The 19,827-nt window shown below is 37.2% G+C and overlaps 1 protein-coding gene and 1 long non-coding RNA gene across 3 annotated transcripts in view; one reads left to right on the top strand and one right to left on the bottom strand.

The window, feature by feature from the left end:
- The window catches only part of IFT57 (intraflagellar transport 57), a 57,036-nt gene extending 38,810 nt beyond the window's left edge, over positions 1-18,226 (bottom strand). The window contains exons 1-5 of one of the 2 annotated variants that reach the window (XR_007188655.2): positions 17,771-18,124; positions 15,138-15,300; positions 14,221-14,339; positions 11,381-11,471; positions 6,723-6,791 (exon numbers count right to left, since the gene is read on the bottom strand). Coding sequence is in view for 1 of the 2 variants with exons in the window: in XM_026492814.4 (XP_026348599.1) it covers positions 6,723-6,791; positions 11,381-11,471; positions 14,221-14,339; positions 15,138-15,300; positions 17,771-17,982 (654 nt within the window). In the remaining variant the exon portion in view is untranslated. Of the gene's footprint in view, positions 1-6,722; positions 6,792-11,380; positions 11,472-14,220; positions 14,340-15,137; positions 15,301-17,770 lie in introns of both variants that reach the window. The other variant, XM_026492814.4, reaches the window with a different exon arrangement.
- LOC125281457 (uncharacterized) overlaps positions 17,538-19,827 on the top strand; it is a 68,682-nt gene continuing 66,392 nt past the window's right edge. The window contains exon 1 of the long non-coding RNA XR_008957379.1: positions 17,538-19,011. This is a non-coding gene — a long non-coding RNA (uncharacterized LOC125281457). The remainder of the gene's footprint in view (positions 19,012-19,827) is intronic.

The following is a 19,827-nucleotide window of genomic DNA, read 5'->3' as shown; positions in this document are numbered from 1 at the left end:
ACCAAATAAATCTGTCTTCTTCCCTTCTTTGATTATAATCTTGCAGACTTGCCACAATGACACTCTAAAACTGAGATGACATTTTTTTTCTAAGCCCAGATTTTTGCTTCCTTACAGCTTTTGCTTTTTAAGCTAAAAATTCTCTCATTCTTGGTACAATGAATTTTTTGCTAAGTAATTAAAAACCAATTGTGTTTAAACCTTTTGAGATAGTTGGTTTTATGCTGTCTAACTCAGAATTTGGTTTCTAAAACCTCAAATTTAGCATCTCAAGGAAGAATGGTATCTATGGCATGTTTGAAAAAATGTTTTGAAATGAAGTGATGGACATTTAAAAATAGAACTCAGCGCATAGCTTCCCTCCCATCTTTTTTCCACGGGGGGAGGAGAATGACACATCTGCGTTATGCTGCCACAACACTGCCACTATGATTCTACTGAGCTTCAGAATGGAGGGAGCTACAAAGACCACTTGTAATTACAGTGTAGCTGCCACAACCATGCAGGCAGTTTCCAATTAACAGACTCAAGACAGAACCAGAAATGGCCTGAACACCTGCATAACACCTCACCACCAGCGCCTTCCTTTCCTGCTCCCACCCCTCAACATCTCTGAAATTCTATTGTGCCCCTACCCATCAGGAGCTCTGCCCAACTGTGAGAGCTTTAATGCAGCACCAGTGTCTTCCCCCATGACCATTCTGAAGGAGTCTTTGGCTAAATTTCGGATTTCGAGAATATTCAGGAATCAGAGGGACAGAGAAAATGTGGAATTTTGTGGGCTAGCCTTGAAGACTAATATATATCCATTTTTTTTCCTTCTAAGAAAAGCTCTATCAAAATTCAAATAACTAACCTACAAATAAAATTTCAGAAGATAAAGCAATCCCTCACTAACTGCAAAAGTTATTTTCTTGAAAATATAATATTTGGCAAAACCATAATTGCAGTACGAGAATTAGAGGGTGAAGTCACACAATAAAAGGATATTAAAATATACTTTTTAAACCTCAGAGTAAGTAAATGTTCTGAAAAACAACTACTTCCAAAACAAACCGATTTCATCCCTGCAAGCTTTCAACATTGACTGGAAGAACCATTTTCTTAGAACGCCATTTTCAGTGTTCATGAAACACTACTGCTCTGTCATGATCCGAGTAGGCAGACACTTCAAAGTTTAGTCAGTGGCCACCTGGTAGCTCTTTACAAATTCTTCAAATTAGCAGTTATAGGATTCAAATACATTGTGGTAGTCAGGAAGATGGACCACCAGGTGTCCTTCCAGGGAAAGACCTGCTGCCTCGCTGCAGGCAATGTGGCCAGCAGACAGCTTCCTGCTGTTGGCTACCTCAGGCCGTCTTACCTGCGGAGGCCACCTCCACCTGGCAGTATGTCCTCCCCAGGGCAGCCTGCCTCCAGTGACTGAGCCAAGCAGTCAACACTTCTTCAGAGCTCTTCAGCAGGTTGCTCAAAGCTTTGTCAGGCCTGAATCACAGCTGGACTTCTCCCTCAGCCCAATTTCTTCCCCCTTCCTTTCACAATGAACATCTTGCACCCCAAACTCTGGTCTCACTGTCCACTTTCAGAGAACGTAATCTGCAGCGTGCCTTTTCCATGCACATTCTCTCTCGCTCTGTTTACCACAAATCTCAAGAAAATGCTGTGCGTGCTCATCTTCTTGCATCATCACGATACTTAAGAGCAAGCACACTTTTTAGGATCTAGACATCACTTTATTTAATGAAAGAAAGGAATATAAGTAGATTCCTCCCTGCATCATCCTACTTGGTACATAGAAGAGGTCATAATTATTGTTGAGAAATTCTTTTCTCTATGAAGATTAAACTATATCTTGCCTATAAAATTACAGATATAAAATAGCATTCATTCAAGCATGTATTCATTCAGTATTATTCAATACTGAGCACTTTCTACACACCAGAAACAGGTGAAAAAGTACTGAAGAAAGCTCCCTCTCTAGAGGAGAGTGCATTCTAGTGATTGAGATAGACAACAGATAGAAATTAATACATTGCCAGTGTCTGTGAAGAAAAATAAAGCCAGGTGAGAGAATAGAGAATGACTGGAGCAGCATCTGTTGTTTCAAAACCACAGGTAGAGACGGGTGGCTGTAATCCATAAATGGCTGGGGTGGCACAGTCACATCTACATGTCATATATCAATCTCCTAGATAGTATGTATCATTTTTGTTCTAGTGCAAAAATTGCATGCAACTTTGCTAAAATAATATTTCCTCTGCATTGTGAGTCCACCTGCTGTATGAAACATAAAATCTTAAATCTATGTTACTAACCTATATAGCAGTTCTGTCTTGGGGAAAGAGCAGCCTAAGCCATCATAAGCTAGAGTCAGATACAGCTGTCTCAGGCAGATGGCTTTAGTGGGCAACATCATAAGCCTGCCAGATTTTTTAAAATATGAAAGGGTTTTCTGCCTCATTAGTACTTCATGGCTGACCATCCACAAACACCTGGTGTTCAGACTTCTTCCTCTTGTGAAAATGCAACCATATATAGTCTTAGCTCAAAGGGGTTTATGTTATATAATCTTTGTCCAAAGGATCTAATACCTAGATAATTTATAAAGGCACAGGTAGGGAAAAACTTACATAGTTCAGTTAAGGTGAAAAATTGAAATCAGACCTACAGGAACCTAAGAGTAGTGGTAGAGGCAAATTAAATCACTTTAAGTCCTTCCCAATTCTCAAACTACATTGTCTGGAGGGAATCCCAGCTGGCCTTCAGAGGTATCTATTTACACCGTCAATGGAAGAATACATAACACAAATCACAGTTTTGTTCTGAGAATAACTGTATATTCATCTCTTTTATTTTCTTCCCTTACACTTTAGGAGAACTTTGCTGTCATCTTCAACACATACAGGAACACTGAACACCAGAGTGTCCTTGCTTAATGTCGGAATCAAACCATACCTACCCTGCTGAACTCTTATATGAGGGAAAGGGTTAAAAAAGCAATAGACTTGGGAGTTCAGAGTAAACAATTCGAATTCAGCTATTGTAGTTTTACTAAATTTTTAAAAAGAGTATACTGTCCCAAGGTTATAAATTTCAGTTTTTGTATCTGTAAAAGGGAAATAACAACATCTACCCAAATACTTCACAAGGTCAGTAAAGGATGTGTTTTAAAGTACAATTGACGCTTGAGCAATGCGGGAGTTTGGGGTGCAGACCCCCAATAACCAAAAACCTGGATCAGTCAAATGGTGAAATCCATCATTAAATTTTGACTCCCCCAAAATTTAACTTATTTTTTTAAACTAAAAAAAAATTTTTTTGAGAGTGTGTGTGTGTGCGCGCGCGCACGCATGGGGGGACAGAGGAGAAAGGAGAGAGTGAATCTTAAGAAGACTCCCCACTAAGCACAGAGCCCAACGCAGAGCTTGATCTCATGACCCCGAGATCATGACCTGAGCCAAACTCGAGTCAGATGCTCAACCGATACACCCAGGTGCCGTCCAAAAACTTAACTTCTAATAGCCTACCGTTAACTGGAAGCCTTACTAATTAACACATATTTTGCATGCTATATGTATTATATACTATATTCTTACAATAAAGACAAAAGGAAAATGTTACTGAAAAAAATCAAAAGGAAAATACATTCCAAGTATTGTACTGTATTTATTGGGGGAAAAAAATCCACGTGTAAGTGCACCTGTGCAGTTCAAACCCATGTTGTTCAAGGGTCAATTGTACTTTGAAAACTACAGAGTGATTTGCAAATGTACTGTTACAACTGGAGTTTATTTGTTTGGATTAAAATGTTAACACATTATTCTGATATACTGTATCAGATTATAGTATATTCTCAATTTTCAATTGAGCAATAACAATACATTCATTCATTGGGCATCTTCCGTGTTACGCTATGGAGAAAGTAAAACATGACAGTTATCTCCTATAATCAAGGAGCTTATACAAGTCAGATTTGAGAAGGGTAATGTGGGAAGATGTGATTTTGGTTTTTGCCAACACTTACTGAGCACTTTCTATGTGCCAGATATCATTATAAATGCTTTATATGTAGTAACTCTTATAATCTTTAAAAACCCTGTAAAAAGGTAACATTTTTATCCTCATTTTACAGATGAGGAAGATAAGGCACAGGCATTTTTGGAAACCTGCCCAAGATCAGACATCTAGTAAGTATTAAATGTTTTAAAGTCAACTCACACATTCAGGCAAGTTAGCTACAATGTTACTCGTTATGTTTTATTGCACCTCAAATTGGGCAGAAAACAACAAACGTACCATTAACAACAACAAATAATGCTGACTAACATCACTAAGGTAGTAAATGATAAATGAAGAGATTATCCTGGGATGGGATGGCCACGGAAGTCTTCATGATATGTGCCCAAAGCTATATCCAAACGTGTTTGTAGAATTTAGACAAGAAAAATAAAGGGCAAATGAGAATATTATATTCTATATATACCGTTTTGAGCAAGCAATAGGTATCACTTTATTGGAATATACATACAGGAAAATACAAAAATCCCATATGTATTTTTGAAGTATCTCATTGAGTGGGTTCTCGTTTATAGACTAGATTTATTTCCTAATTAAAACAGAGAAAACAACTCCCGATTAAAATACCAATGACATTTTTCAAAGAACTGGAACAAACAGCCCTTAAATTTGTGTGGAACCAGAAAAGGCCCCGAATTGCCAAGGAATTGTTGAAAAGGAAAAACAAAGCTGGGGGCATCACATTGCCGGATTTCAAGCTATACTACAAAGCTGTGATCACCAAGACAGCATGGTACTGGCACAAAAACAGACACATAGACCAATGGAACAGAATAGAGAACCCAGAAATGGACCCTAGGCTCTTTGGGCAACTAATCTTTGACAAAGCAGGAAAAAACATCCAGTGGAAAAAAGACAGTCTCTTCAATAAATGGTGCTGGGAAAATTGGACAGCTATATGCAAAAGAATGAAACTTGACCACTCTCTCACACAAAGATAAACTCCAAATGGTTGAAAGACCTCGATGTGAGACAGGAATCCATCAAAATCCTAGAGGAGAACATAGGCTGCAACCTCTTTGACATCGGCCACAGCAACTTTTTTCATGACACATCTCCAAAGGCAAGAGAAACAAAAGATAAAATGAACTTGTGGGACTTCATCAAGATAAAAAGCTTCTGCACAGCCAAGGAAACAGTCAAAAAAACTAAGAGGCAGCCCACGGAATGGGAGAAGATATTTGCAAATGACACTACAGATAAAAGACTAGTATCCAAGATCTACAAAGAACTTCTCAAACTCAATACACAAGAAACAAATAAACAAAATATAAAATGGACAGAAAATATGAACAGACAGTTTTTCAATGAAGACATACAAATGGCTGACACATGAAAAAATGTTCAAAATCATTAGCCATCAAGGAAATTCAAATCAAAACCACCTTGAGATACCACCTTACACCAGTTAGAATGGCAAAAATTGACAAGGCAGGAAACAACAAATGTTGGAGAGGATGTGGAGAAAGGGGATCCCTCTTACACTGTTGGTGGGAATGCAAGTTGGTACAGTCACTTTGGAAAACAGTGTGGAGGTCCCTTAAAAAGTTAAAAATTAAGCTACCCTATGATTCAGCAATTGCACTACTGAGTATTTACCCCAAAAATACAGACTTAGTGAAGAGAAGGGCCATATGCACCCCAATGTTCATAGCAGCATTGTCCACAATAGCTAAATTGTGGAAGGAGCCGAGATGCCCTTCAACAGATGACTGGATAAAGAAGATGTGGTCCATATACACAATGGAATATTACTCAGCCATCAGAAAGAACGATTACACAACATTTGCAGCAACATGGACGGGACTGGAGGAGATTATGCTAAGTGAAATAAGTCAAGCAGAGAAAGACAATTATCATATGGTTTCACTCATTTATGGAACATAAGAAATAGGAAGATTGGTAGGAGAAGGAAGGGAAGAATGAAGGGGGGGTAAACAGAAGGGGGAATGAACCATGAGAGACTGTGGACTCTGGGAAACAAACTGAGGGCTTCAGAGGGGAGGGGGATGGGGGATTGGGATAGGCCGGTGATGGGTATTAAGGAGGGCACATATTGCATGGTGCACTGGGTGTTATATGCAAATAATGAATCATGGAACATTGCATCAAAAACTGGGGATGTACTGTATGGTGACTAATATAACAAAATAAAAATTATTTTAAAAAAATTAAAAAAAATAAAGGTACTAAAATATAAAAAAAAAGAGAAAACATTGACTTAAAGCAATGTCTGACTACCTATCCATACACCAGTCTTAAAATAATCCATTTATTTCAAAGAATTACCAATTAAATATTTTCCTGTAATCAAGACTATTCAATACTAGCCAATTATAACGGAAAATAACTTGAAACCAAATAATATCTTTCTACAATAAAAAACGACAAATTATTTTCAGCTTACATGAGAAACACTGTGTTGATTTTCCACGGTGCAGATCGGAGGCTGCCCCATTTGGCCCTCTGGATCTTTATTATTTGCTATAATTACAACATTTTATATACAGGAAACACTTTTTTGAGAGCTACTTTTCACATGACACACAAAACAATGGCAAACAATGGTTTCTACTTGTTTCAATTTCCAGCAGAACAAGTGCACTGATCGCTTGTTGGTCCTGTGTGTATCCCATGTAACTTACCAAGCGATATGTCTGGGACTTTAAGACGTTGAGATCAATAAAGTTTTCTTCATTGTCTGTCTCCTCTTCCTTAGAAAGAAAGAGTTTTAAAAGTTAATAATTATAAAAAGTTATAATTTAAAGAATGTATTTCCAGTTTTTACATGTAATATGTACTAAGCTCAACACAAAGACTAATGCAGGAAAGGGGATTTAAAAGCCTAGTGGTGTGCATAAAGTAGGGCATAATGTTATTAGCAGCTCATCTGTTTTTTGAGGTTTTGATGGTACCTTTTAAAATACGGCCTTTTTATAGTCACTGAAAAAACAAAACAAAACAAAAAAACAGGAGAAGGAAGGGCCACTGCTGTAAAATTAGGGATAAATAAACATAAGAATAAAATAAGAAACACTGTAAAGTGGCATATCTGAAAGAGACAGATAATGGAAGGAGTTAATTGCAATTTTGAGAACATGACTAAAATGGACAAAAATGAGGTTGACAGACACAGAATATTTTCACCTGCTCCAGGGACCAATTCCATTAATGCATATTTTTGACATCTCATCTCTTATATGCTCAAGTTTAATAAATTAATAAGATGAGTCATTAGTACTGCTTGGCCCATGGCCCCTAAAACTATTTAAAGATATTAAAATATTAAATCTATTTAAAGATATGAAATATATATTTAAGATACTAACCTTGTATCTTAGATATTAACTATCTTAAGGGATATTTTGGGTAGATTCCAAGCTGGTCCTGATCCCTGGGCCAACTGGTATGCGGGGGGGGTAGTGTCAGAAGTGACCCTTTGAGAGGCAATACCTTTCGCAATATACAGCAAAAATGGAGTCTTAGCAGGTTCTAAAGCACGTGGAACAAAAAAAAATAGTTCCCCTTTCTCTTCAAAGGTGTTCGTGGTGACAAGCGACATAGTGGGTGAAACAAATTTAACAAAAGACTTAAGGACATGGTAAGACCGTGAATGGAACTTGGTCCTCAAAGAAAAAACAACAACCAGTAAGCGTGTGTTATTTGGTGGACACTTCCACATGTACAGTTCTACAAAGCTGCAGTGGGAGATTTCAAAGCTAGTGCTTATCTTCAAGCACTAAGAAGGATGTCAAACAGTGGTTCTCCACACGGGGTTCTGAGACCTGTAGCATCAGCATCAGCTGGGAGCTTGTCAGGATGCAGACTCTAAGGTCCCATCCCACAACTACTCTGGAACTCTGCGGGTGGGGACACTAAGGTAAGCTATGAGAACTATGTTAATCTTTGGGGAATTGGAAAGATTTATTAAAATATGAAGAAATATAAATGCAGAGTATAAATACACTCAAGTGACATTTACTTTTTTTATGTTTACATTTTTTTTACATTACTTTTTCAAGGAGGAGGGGCAGTGGAGCACAGAGGTGTAGACAAAATTGATGTGACTGTTTACATCTTAAATCCTAACCATAAATGCAGATGCACACCTTTGAGATTCAGCTCAGTTTATTCTGTGTTTGCACTGATGATGACCTACTTAACAACCAGAATAAATGATTGAAATGCCAATGACTCAATGCCCATGGGAGAAGAGACAGGTTTATTATGCTTTTACAATAACCTAATCAGTCTGTTTACATAGGGAATCAATAAATACTTGTTGAATTAGTACAGGGTTAAATGCTAATAGGTAAAAGGCTTTAATAGCAGGCAGTGGAAAAAAGGATTTAAGTTACTAAATATTACTAACACAGCATTCAAAAGGAATTCAAATATAAACAGACTTAGAAAAAAGTTTTAAAATAAACTAAGAGGATTCTGATTTCAGTAATATAGAAGACACTCAACAATTTCCTACCATTTCTTCATCTAACAGGTACTAGGCACTCTCTTAATTCTCTAACTGCCAATTACTAAGTATATGATTATATGCAGCCTGTGAAAATATTGTTTTGTGACCAATACTTCTTTTATCTTTTCTTTTAAACAGTTATCAATGTGTCCTATGATAAGTCTAAATCGGAAGGATTCTAATTTCTAGGTGATTATAGCAGAACTTTACTCTGTCAGAAATAATTTTTTCCACCCTTGAGCCACCACACAAACTCTGGCAACAAAATAATGTAACATGTCACCATTCAAACGCTTTTTGGCACCCATCTCCTTAGCAAGAGGGATGGGAGAGGTAACAGAGGGCTACTTGGAACAACATGATGATAACAAGAAAGAAAGAAAAGGAAAAAATTCAAGAGACTCGACATAAGGGAACCAGCAGCCTTAGTGACAACCCCCTGAGGAAGACCTTCAGTTTGGTCTAATGATAATAGAAGGTCTTTACCTTACAGTTGGGAAGAAATGTGCAAAGAGGCTGCTTTCTAGTTTGTTTCTCTAATTTACAAACCTAATGCTGCTGCTTTGAACTTTAGAGGGTTCTTAGAAAAAAATTAGCTATAATTTCTAAAAGTTACACAGCAATTTGCTGACAGCTGATTTTGATATTTAATGAACACCCACTTTGCACTAGTAACATGGAGATACAAAAAAAGTGCAAAATTGGTTTCCATCCCTATACAGTCTTCTTTCTGACTAGTAGGTTTTTGTACTTTTTTTCCGCTGACTGGCAGTTTTGAGTTATGTCTCTGAAGCTAAACGTTGATGCGCTAGGACCAGGTTTCTGTCGATAAACCATTAACTAATAAATAGTTACTTAAAAGAGAAGATGAGGAAAATACCTGAGTAAAATAAATGAGGTCAACAAATGGAAATATGTGAGAACTTAACATTTCTTGAGCCTGAATGGAAAGATCTATTACACAAAGAATAAAGTCGATACTCCTTAAAATGGCCACAATGATCTGGACCTGGTCTATCTTTCCTGTGAATCATAAACTACACACATGCATACACCCGCCTTACTTAGGAAATCTGGCCCCAGTGGTCTTCTCTCTGTTCCTTGATCAAATTAAGCTCCTTCCTGCCTCAGAGCTTTTGTCATGCAGTTCCACCAGGGTCCTGCCCAACAGGTACTCAGTAAAACACATGCAGAATGAATGAATATATATATTTACTTTAACTTTTAAAATGTATCATATTTTTTTAAAAGATATCTTTTAAAGTCGTTAGTTTTACAATGGTCTTTTTCCTTCTGTAAATAACAGAATCAGCTTTTTTCTATTTATGGTTTAAAATATTCATACTGCTGACAAAATACATGTTAAAAACTTTGACAATACAAAGAAGCATAGAAAAGGAAATAATCGGGGCACCTGGGTGGCTCAGTCAGTTGAGTGTCTGCCTTCGGCTCAGGTCATAATCCCAGAGTACTGGGATCGAGCCCCGAGTCAGGCTTCCTGTTCAGTGGGGAGTCTGTTGCTCCCTCTTCCGCTTGTGCTCTCTCTCACTCACTCTCCAATAAATAAATAAAATCTTAAAAAAAAAAAAAAAAAAAGGAATAATCACCCATAATCTTTCTACCCATATACAACTAATGTTAACATATTATTATCTTTTCTTTTTTGTATATTTTATATACTTGGGTTTATGCATACAGCAGAAATTATCATCCCCATATCACTAACATTACTTTGTAAACAATTTTAATAGCTACATAATATTCTACTATTTGGATAGTCTAATTTATTTAATGGTTAGTTTCAGCATTTTCTGGAAAACAAGAAGTGATTCTTTGTAGCATATAATAGCTTAATAAATTAAGCTGAAATACAGAATATACTTATTATCTAATGATTTATTTATTTACTTTTTAAAGATTTTATTTATTTATTTGAGAGAGATAGAGAGTATAAGCAGGGGGAGCAGCAGAGGGAGAGAGAGAAGCAGGCTCCCGGTTGAGCAAAAAGCCCGATGCAGAACTCGATCCCAGGACCCCAAGGTCATGACCTGAGCCGAAGGCAGATGCTTAACAGACTGAGCCACCCAGGTGCCCCTTATCTAATGATTTAAAAATTCACTTGGAAAATGTAATTGGTTTATGACAATAAAATACACTTTAAAAAAGGGTTTTTTCCCTGCTATTTCAATTTCAGATCATAGATATACTTCCTAAAACAACAGGGTCAATCGATCATTGGCTCTGAGAAAGTGCTCTTTTTCTTTACCATGTTACTAGTTTAGTCTGTTATAGAGACTTGATCATTTAGTTTCAGAATATGAATAGAATGTTAAATATGGTAAAGGCCCAGATGCTGCCGAACAATTTAAATAACGTTGGTATTTTTAAGTATTTTTTAAAATTCCTAAAGGGTAGTACTTACCCTAATTTTAGAAGCATACAGGAGTTCCTGAGAAATGAACAGTGTTCTTAAGAAGTAGAATATATTAATCCTAAGCCCTATTATTCTTTTCCAAGTTCTTTATTATTTATGGCCTATTTCAAATCATGAATGGTTGCTAATGAAGTATTTACTCACACAACTAGCAGTCCACTATTTCCTGTCTACAGTTTAAGAACCTCTGCTATAACTCAAACTTCAATCATTAGAAAACGCGAGCATTAACTTAACCAAAGGTCTAAACAACTATTTGGTACTCTACTTAAAAGCTTTCTTCTCTAGACACAATGAAATGAAACATATTCCTGAAAATGGAAGTCTGGGGAAATTAAGAGAAGGGAAAGGAATTCAAAGGTAAAAAGAAACAAAAAGTTCAGCAGCACACATACCACAAATTCTTCATCCACTTTATTTAATGTTAATTCTGCATCATCTTCTGGGACAGTTTCTTCTTCTAATTCTTCCACTGGGTATGTTGGTCTAAAATAATAAGGCTTAGTACGTGATGAGAATTTAAAAAAAAGTCTTAGCAAGACAAAAAGGTATAATGTGAATTTTAAGAATCCCCTCTACACCAGATCTTGTCCTTTTTTAACCCCCTTCCATAATCACTATTACATGTTTGATGTATTCTTTTTGAAAATTTCTATGTAAAGAAGCAAAAATGTTTATTTTCAAATTTAAAAAATACATACACACAATTGGGATGATACAATTCATATTGTTATATAACATACTTTTTCACTTACTAATTTACCACATTTAAGTACATATGCATTTTTCTCTTTCTCCCCCCCCCCCCCCGACACCTGCACTGTGCTCCATTGAACAACAGTGCCAGAACTGGCTAAACATTGAGGTGGTTTCTAGCTTTTTTCACTCAACAGTAACACAGAGATCATCCTTATACATTCATTATGTCCATCATTTAGAAAAAATTTATACAATAGCTGGGTCAACAACTTTGTACATTTTATTATTTTGCTGTATGTTACCAAAAACCAATTTCCAGAAGACTACCCTAATTTACACCATCAACAGTGACTCCATTTCCGTATGTTCACGAATAACTGCAAACAAACTTTAATCTTTGCCAATCATATAAGTGAAAAATCTCTTGTTTTAATTGCATTTCTTCAAGAGAGTAAGTGAACCAAACTTTTCATGTTTTAATTGGTTATTGGTGTTTCTTTTTCAGTGAAATGCCTATTTATGGCTTTGCCCTTTTGTATATTAAGAAAATTAATGCTTTGCCTAACTTGTGTTAAAAATATTTTTCCTAGTTTATCACTTATAATCTTGACTATTCAGGACTGTTACAATTCTTATTACATAGACTTGCCAACCTTTCCTTGCATGGATCCTAGCAGCTTTAACATCATATATACAAGGCTTTTCCCTCACATGACACGACCCACCCCTTTGACCTTTTAGTACTCCTATAGTTTCATTTTTCACGTTTACATCTTTGACCAGTCTGAAATTTATTTTGATAGAATAAGAAGGGTTCCAGCTTTCTTACTTCCAAAGTCTAATCAGTGGTCCTAACACTAAGTATTGAACAACTATTTTTCCAACAAGATTAATGACATGTATTTCCCATATTAAAAATACCCGAAAGTATTTAGGTTTATTTCTAGAAACTTATTTAAAAATCCATACCTCAGACAGATTAACAAAATATAAAAATCAACATTTAATATTAAGGAAAGAAAGTACTAAGAACCAAATCAATATTCTTAAGGAATATATTTCCTATTTTAATTAATTAGAATTAGATAATATCTCAAAAGCAATGTTCTTCTAGGATTTGCTTTGACATATTTAATATGTAAAATAATCATCTATAAATATGTAATTTCTGTGTAATTTACATATTACATAGCTGACATGTTATCTGATACCTACTTCCAATATTTTCCCCCTTATTCTTCCCATATATTTTAACGGTCCTTATAAATTATCCAAATCACAATACATGGTCAAGAATTAGATATTCCTAGAAACAAAGGAAGTACAAAACTGAATATTGGTTGAGATACTAATCGCTTCAGGTGAATACAAAACACATCAGGCAATAAATTTAGTAATACTTAAAAATGCCAGATGGTTTAGCACATCTCATAACTTTTCTTGGAGTCTAACAAAGAAGTAATGTGAATCATAATAGTTATTCCATATATATAGCACTACCTGGTAATATTTAGGTTGAAGCATATGAAATTGCCATTTTTTAGTTCAATGATAGGTGAGTATCAGTAATTTCATATGGTTCAGGCTGATGCTGATGATGACCTAAGTCAAGTACATTTTTTTACAATACTTATTAATAAGGGAATTGATTATTTACATGAGCATGTAATTGAATACACGTTAAGATATTAACAGGGAACAATATATACACCTTTCCAAAGAAATTTTTTCTCATCCCAAACCACTGCTTGCTCATGTTTTACCTAAATAATGCTTTCCATAATCCCTAACCTGTCAATAATTCTAATCTTCAAAGAACCAAATTTATGTATTTCCTAACTATATCCTATATAAATTGACAGCTTCTGAATATTTTATTCTCTTATCCATGTGATCAACATTTACTGAGCATCTGTGATATACAGAGTACTATGCTAACCGCCATAGAGTACATATTAAGAGTTCATAGTTTCTTGCAAGAAAGCCAGACCTGTAAACAAATGTTTTTAATACCAATGGATAAATACAATAATAGAAATATAAACAAATCACTCTCAGGTCAGAGAAAGAAGCAATGAACAATGCCTAAGAGAGTGTCAGCTGGCTTCTTCAGGTGGCTATTATTCTGGCCCAGTATCTATAAGCAAAAGAGAAAATCCCATTGAAAGTACTATATTAATTTCCATTTTTTTTCTTTAATCTACAGCTATCAGTTACCCCTATGTATATAGTACCTTTGTGTATATAAATAAAGAGACCTTGAAAAAATTTCATACACTGAAGATATTCAGTTACAGTTAAACCTTTCATAATTATATATTTGCACTGGGACGGGGCATGATAAAATCAGAACTGGTTGTGAATATACCAGATTATTCCAATTTTGTCTATGCAGACATTTCCAATCACCTGTGGCATTTTCAGTTTAGAATAGTCAAGAGGAAATACTTCTTGTCAGTTCAGTTACATAGCTCCGAACCCATGGAGAAAAAGCTATTTACATAAAATTACTATTGCCAGGTTGGGTAATTTTTACCTTTTCCAGGTGAAACCAATATATTTTAATGCTTCTTCTGCTAAACAGTCAAGAACATAGCATACATGTTCTCCATAACCTGACTTTAATTTTGAAGGAGGAAAATCTGCGGTTCTGCCCTGAAATACAAAAGATAAACAGGGTATTACTTGTTATTTATATTCCAAATGTCAAAATATTTTAAGCAAAGTACTGCTGAATAAATGTATCACTTCTCTACATTTCAAACAGGATATAAAATAACTGTAATTATATTGCTTCTTAGAAATCCATCTTTTCAATCCATTGATACATAAAAAAACCAAAGGAAAATGAAGATGTTTTATTGTCAAAGGTATCAAATTGAAAGGCAATAACCTCATGACAGAACAAGTAACTGATCCTGTTAGGGCGAAGAAAAACAGCAAAACTATTAGCTTGGTATCCTACCGTTAAACAACCATAGGAAGGACAGAGAGAACCACTTGTCAAAAGTTAATAACATGTGTGCCAAAAATTCTTACTCCCTATCCCCAGGAAAAGTCAGAAATGAAAAGTACAACTGCTATCATGGTCTATTAAATCAAAGCTCTCTTTCAAAATACACTGTTCCAGCTTCCGACCAGCATTTTTTAGAAGGAGAACTAAGTTAAGTATCCATAAATTTACCTCTAAGACATAACAAGATTAATAAAAATATTATTGCTTTGGGCTATAAAGGGTACATTAAACATTTTTAGAAGTAGCATTAATACTATAATATGAACCATTCTGAGGTTTTATCTGAAAAAATCCAGATAGAATTTTATATATGTATGTGTTATAGACATAGTTATTCACAGAAAATTCACCTAAATGGGTAGCATCTACATTGCATTACCAATATTAAAATTCATAACTTGACAACATTCTGCAAGGAGAGAGTTGTTTACACTTACAAATGATCGAAGCTCAGATAATATGTTAGATATAGTTGCATTAGGGTCATCATATTCTTGAGGTTGCTCAAAGGGGCGTCCTGCTTTGTTAATCAACCAAGCAGCAAGAGTGCAAAACATGTAGAACTGTTCACCAGGGTTCGTAGGCAGTGCGAAGTAGTGTCTGTTTCAAAACAAAGTGGGGAGGATGGAATATGAAATACTGCAAACAAGTCTATAGTAACTAAAGGGACTAAGTCCAAAGTTGCTAAAGAACTTTTCTTTTTAAAATGGCTTTAAAATCAAAAGGCACTTATAATTCACTCTGAAGTTTCTGGTAATCCACAACACTCATATTAAAGTTTTTAACCAACAGGACTAGAGCAATTACTATTTTACACAAGATATTAGATCAAAGATCTTACACCCAGTAAAGGCAGGGCATGTTAAAAAACTGATCATGTACAACTTTTGCCAAAATCATTCATATGTCAGGAATCATGAATAAGAGAGTACCTCCTGAAAATGGTAATTGGGAATTAAGAGAATTTCAGAGTTTAAAAAAAAGACTTTAATGATTATTTGTTATGCATTTTTACAATGTCACTGGTATCTTTACAACTGTTCCTAACCTATCAGGTATGTTCAACAGTTGTTCTCATCTTGGCTGCATATTTAAAGCACCTGAGGAGCTCGTCAACCTATTACTACTGGACCAAACGTTACTTCTTCCCTTATGAATTAAATCAGAACTTCTGAGAGTAAAGCCCCAGTACAAGTACGTTTCAAAAGCTTTCTAGGTGGTTTGAAGGTGTCAGGATTAAGAATCACTGAGTATCACATCCACAGTCTAACACTTGCTGACTTTTGCTAAATCTCCTAACCTACTAAAAACAGTCCTATGAAGATCAATATGATTTATACTTAAATAGGTTAAGAATAAAACTTGCTAACAATATTCAAGTCATTTTGATCAAAGATCTTTGTTTTCTGTGCAGTTATTAATTTTATGTGCAGTTTATAATTTTATTTATGGCTATTATAACTATTTTTCGTAAGAATCAGCAGTCTATCTTTCATGTTTCCCAAACTTTTTCCTGCAGGGTAGTGCAAATGTTCTGAAAGGTAACAGATAACTGGGAAGAAAAGGGTCAGGAGTCCTTCCAGGTATATATTCACAACGCTTTCAAAGTACCCACTGTTGAAAATTCATCTTTTCCTTACAGGCTGATACCAACTCCAAAACAGAGGACTGGATACTGACAGATCCTCCAGATGTAGGACAATGGTTCTAAAACTTAAGCATGCATCAGAATCACTGGAAAAGCCTGTTAAACAGACATCTAGGCTCCACCCCTAGAATTTCTGATGCAGTATACCTGGAAAAGGGCCTGTGGCATTGCATTTCTCCTGAGTTCCCAAGCGATGCTGCTGCTGGGAACCATTAAATTAGGATATTGCCATGCAAATCCATGATTCAAAATATCCTGCTGAACTCCTGAAGAAACAGCACAGACGTTATACCACTAGAACCTTAAGGCCATTTTCTTTTAGTTTGAAAGATATACTTGGGGACAAAAATGCATTTTTATCATAGAAGATGTTGGTTGTTTATATTATGCTGATTGACTCGTTGAAGTAATAACTCCCAATCCCAAAATTTCTATCATAGATCAAGCAACACTACTTTTTCCTCTAACTTTTTTCCTATTATGGCCTGACTTAGCTATATGGGCAATTTACATAGAGCCTACATATCTTACAATTCAAGTTATTGGAAGGGAGCAAGGAATGAAATCAAAACTGTCAAGGGAAATAATTTTAGCCAAGGTATAGCCATTAAAAGAAAGTATTACAGATTTTTAATCTAAATTGTGTTTTACACAATAAACAAATGTCAGTATTAACTTATTTATCCAGCTGTCATTAAGCTACACTGATTGCAAGAAAAAGTGCTAGCTGTGCATTACCCTCAACAACTAATGGCACTGACTTCAGGATACGATGGACTTTCCTCACCACAAGGGCAGAACTTTAGGTTGTAATGATACAGTTCCCATAGTTTTCATTTCATTTGTCTTTTCCACTTCTTAGTTTCTGGGAGTACTGTTATTGCAAAGGTAGAAATCTTTTAAACCAGAGAAATAGTCAACAAGTTTACTAATTGCATATAAAGTCAAGAAAGGTCCTAGTTACCAGTTGTAGGGACAAATTATTCGCAGAGGAAAACAAAAACTAGAAATAGAGCTAAAATGTTAACAGTATTCATCTTTGGGGGTGAGATTATGGATGATACCAGTATTTCCTACACACTTTCTTGTGTTTTTCTGAGTCTTCTACAACAGGTACTTTTATAATCAGAAAAAAAACAGTTTGTGTTTTGTGGAAGTGCGTGTGTGCTTTAAAGACTAAGCAAGACAAGCCGACTTCCGGTCTTTTCAGCGATTCTGAAACTTTACTCTCTCTAAAAAATACCAAAGCTAAACTCTGTGAGCTCCGCGGACTCTGTTGCCAAGTTTGGGGTGAAGTGCCCTTTCCTGGCTAGGAAGATGGAGGCAAGCGCTAACTCGCGTTCAAGGTTCCCCAGAAGGCCGGAGAAGGCATCTCCCCGGGGTCCAGCCGGCACCCAGGCGCTGGAGGACGAGGGCACCCACCTGGACGGGGGCTTCAGGTTGTTCTTCCGGAGGAGTTCCTCCTCGTAGTGGAGCAGCTTCAGCTTCTCCACCAGGTCCTCCATCACCACGAACATGTGGTAGGCCGCGCCGGGCCCCCGCTCCACGACCACCTCCCCTGCCCCTTCGCCGCGGGACCGAGACACTCCATCCTCTAAACCTGACGGCGTGACTACTGCCGCCGCGGCCGCCATCACAGAGCAGGAAGAAAGCGCCCGGCGTGGGCTCCGGCCCACAGACCTCGGCGGCCTTTGCCGCCTGAGCTGCCGCAGCCAGGACCGCCGCGACCGGTTACCAGGCGACCGCCGGGCAAACCCGTCACCAGGGAAACTAGACTCCGCCTCCTTCCCGCCCTGGTTTCTTCTAAATTCCCTCCAACCAGGTCGGGCTTTCCGGACGACGTCACGCCGGGTCCGCACTCCTTCCCCGCCTCTGGGGAGGAGGTGGCTGGGAGGCAGTCCCGCCCCCTCGTGGGGGCGTGGCGCTCTGCCTCCACGTCGGGGCACGCCTCCTAGCGGAGGAGAGGCCGAGCGCGGTTCCGTCGAGCGCTCCCGGCGGCTGGTAGCTGGCTGGGGGCGGTTTGGGCCTGGTAGTAAGCGGCCGCCGCGCGGGCGTCTGAGTCAGCGGGGTCGCCTTGAAAAAATTAAAGGGGAAGAAAGTTGGGCAATCTTGAAGGCTGCGCTAGGCCACTGCTATGTTTTCACTTTTCTTCTCAAAACTGAAAGTTTTCACTGTTGCAAAAATAGTCGCTATCGTAGGTTCCCTTTACATCATGAACTTTCCAACAAGAGGTTTCTGTATTTGCTGTGTTAGATTTAACAATATTATAAACCTTGAGGTATTTTAACTCCCCCCTGTTACTCCGGCGCTGGAAAAGGAAAGGGGTGGGGAAGAGAAGGGCAGAGGATGAGCCAAAATTCACTGGGAAGGATTTGTTCTGCCTCCGAAACAAGAATTCTAAATTCACATCCCGCTGATTAATCTGTTTCAAGCCCATTACATGTGGCATAAAATTTGGGGGTTCCTTGTTAAAATCAACAAAATAAAGGGGATTATCTTGAACTTCTCAGCACGACACAGCTGGCAGTGCGGCTAGCGAGGTACTACTGTACTCAGCAGCTGTGAGGAAAACAAGAAAGGTGACATCACTGACCACAGCTTTACAGTTCTCCAAACTGGCTTGTGTACCAAGCAGTTTTCCAAAAAGCTGCATAAAATGTGAGGTAAGTGGTAGGTGTGTGGAGGTCTCGTGGGAGAAGAGAATGTGTGGGAAGAGGTTGACAATGTATTTGTGTTTATGATGTGATTTGGGGGAGACCTTTGATGTACTATACCTACTACTAGAGAACAGAAGAGTCACGTTTTCTTTGACATAACTGAAGTTTTGAAATTTATCTAATATATTTTTGTTTTTGTTAGAAAATGGGTGGAGGAGCACTTTTCATTTTACTATCAATCTAGGCCTAACTTCTGATACTAATAAAGTTAGTAAAGTGAAAAATCAGAGAGGCAAATATCTTTTTCCATTTACCAGAGAAAGGAAATACATAAAATAATTTAGAAAATAACCCAAAGGGAAGGGCCACAGAGGATTGCTTTTTAAATAAAAAATGTTGCTTTCCCACTGCAAATCATTAGCCAGCTGCTCTTAATAAAGATAGGTTGGAAAATCGGATTTGACTGTACCCTACTGCAGATTGGGTCCTTTGCTTCCTCAGAAGAGTGTTTCTCACCCACACATCCCCACCCCAGCGACCACATTTGTGGGTGAGGGATGTTGTGGTATGTCTGTCTAACTTTCAGAGTACAAGATAGATGTATAGCTTTTTACAATTGGAAAAGAAAAATGAAAGCTCAGATACATGCTTTGAGATGCTTGGTTAGTCAGCAAGCAACCTGTGGCTGTTTAAATGACACTCCAAAAGATTTCAGACTTCACAGGTAAATTGGTTCCACCCAGGGAGATAGATGTTCACTCAAGCCATGCTGCCTGCATGAGATGTTCTGACATTTTCAGAAAGTTATATATAGCACTCAAG

Source organism: Ursus arctos, unplaced genomic scaffold (assembly GCF_023065955.2).
Source record: "Ursus arctos isolate Adak ecotype North America unplaced genomic scaffold, UrsArc2.0 scaffold_4, whole genome shotgun sequence".
Taxonomy (NCBI): Eukaryota; Metazoa; Chordata; class Mammalia; order Carnivora; family Ursidae; genus Ursus; species Ursus arctos.
Note: the sequence above shows the minus strand (reverse complement) of the source record. Positions and strands in the feature narration are given on the sequence as shown.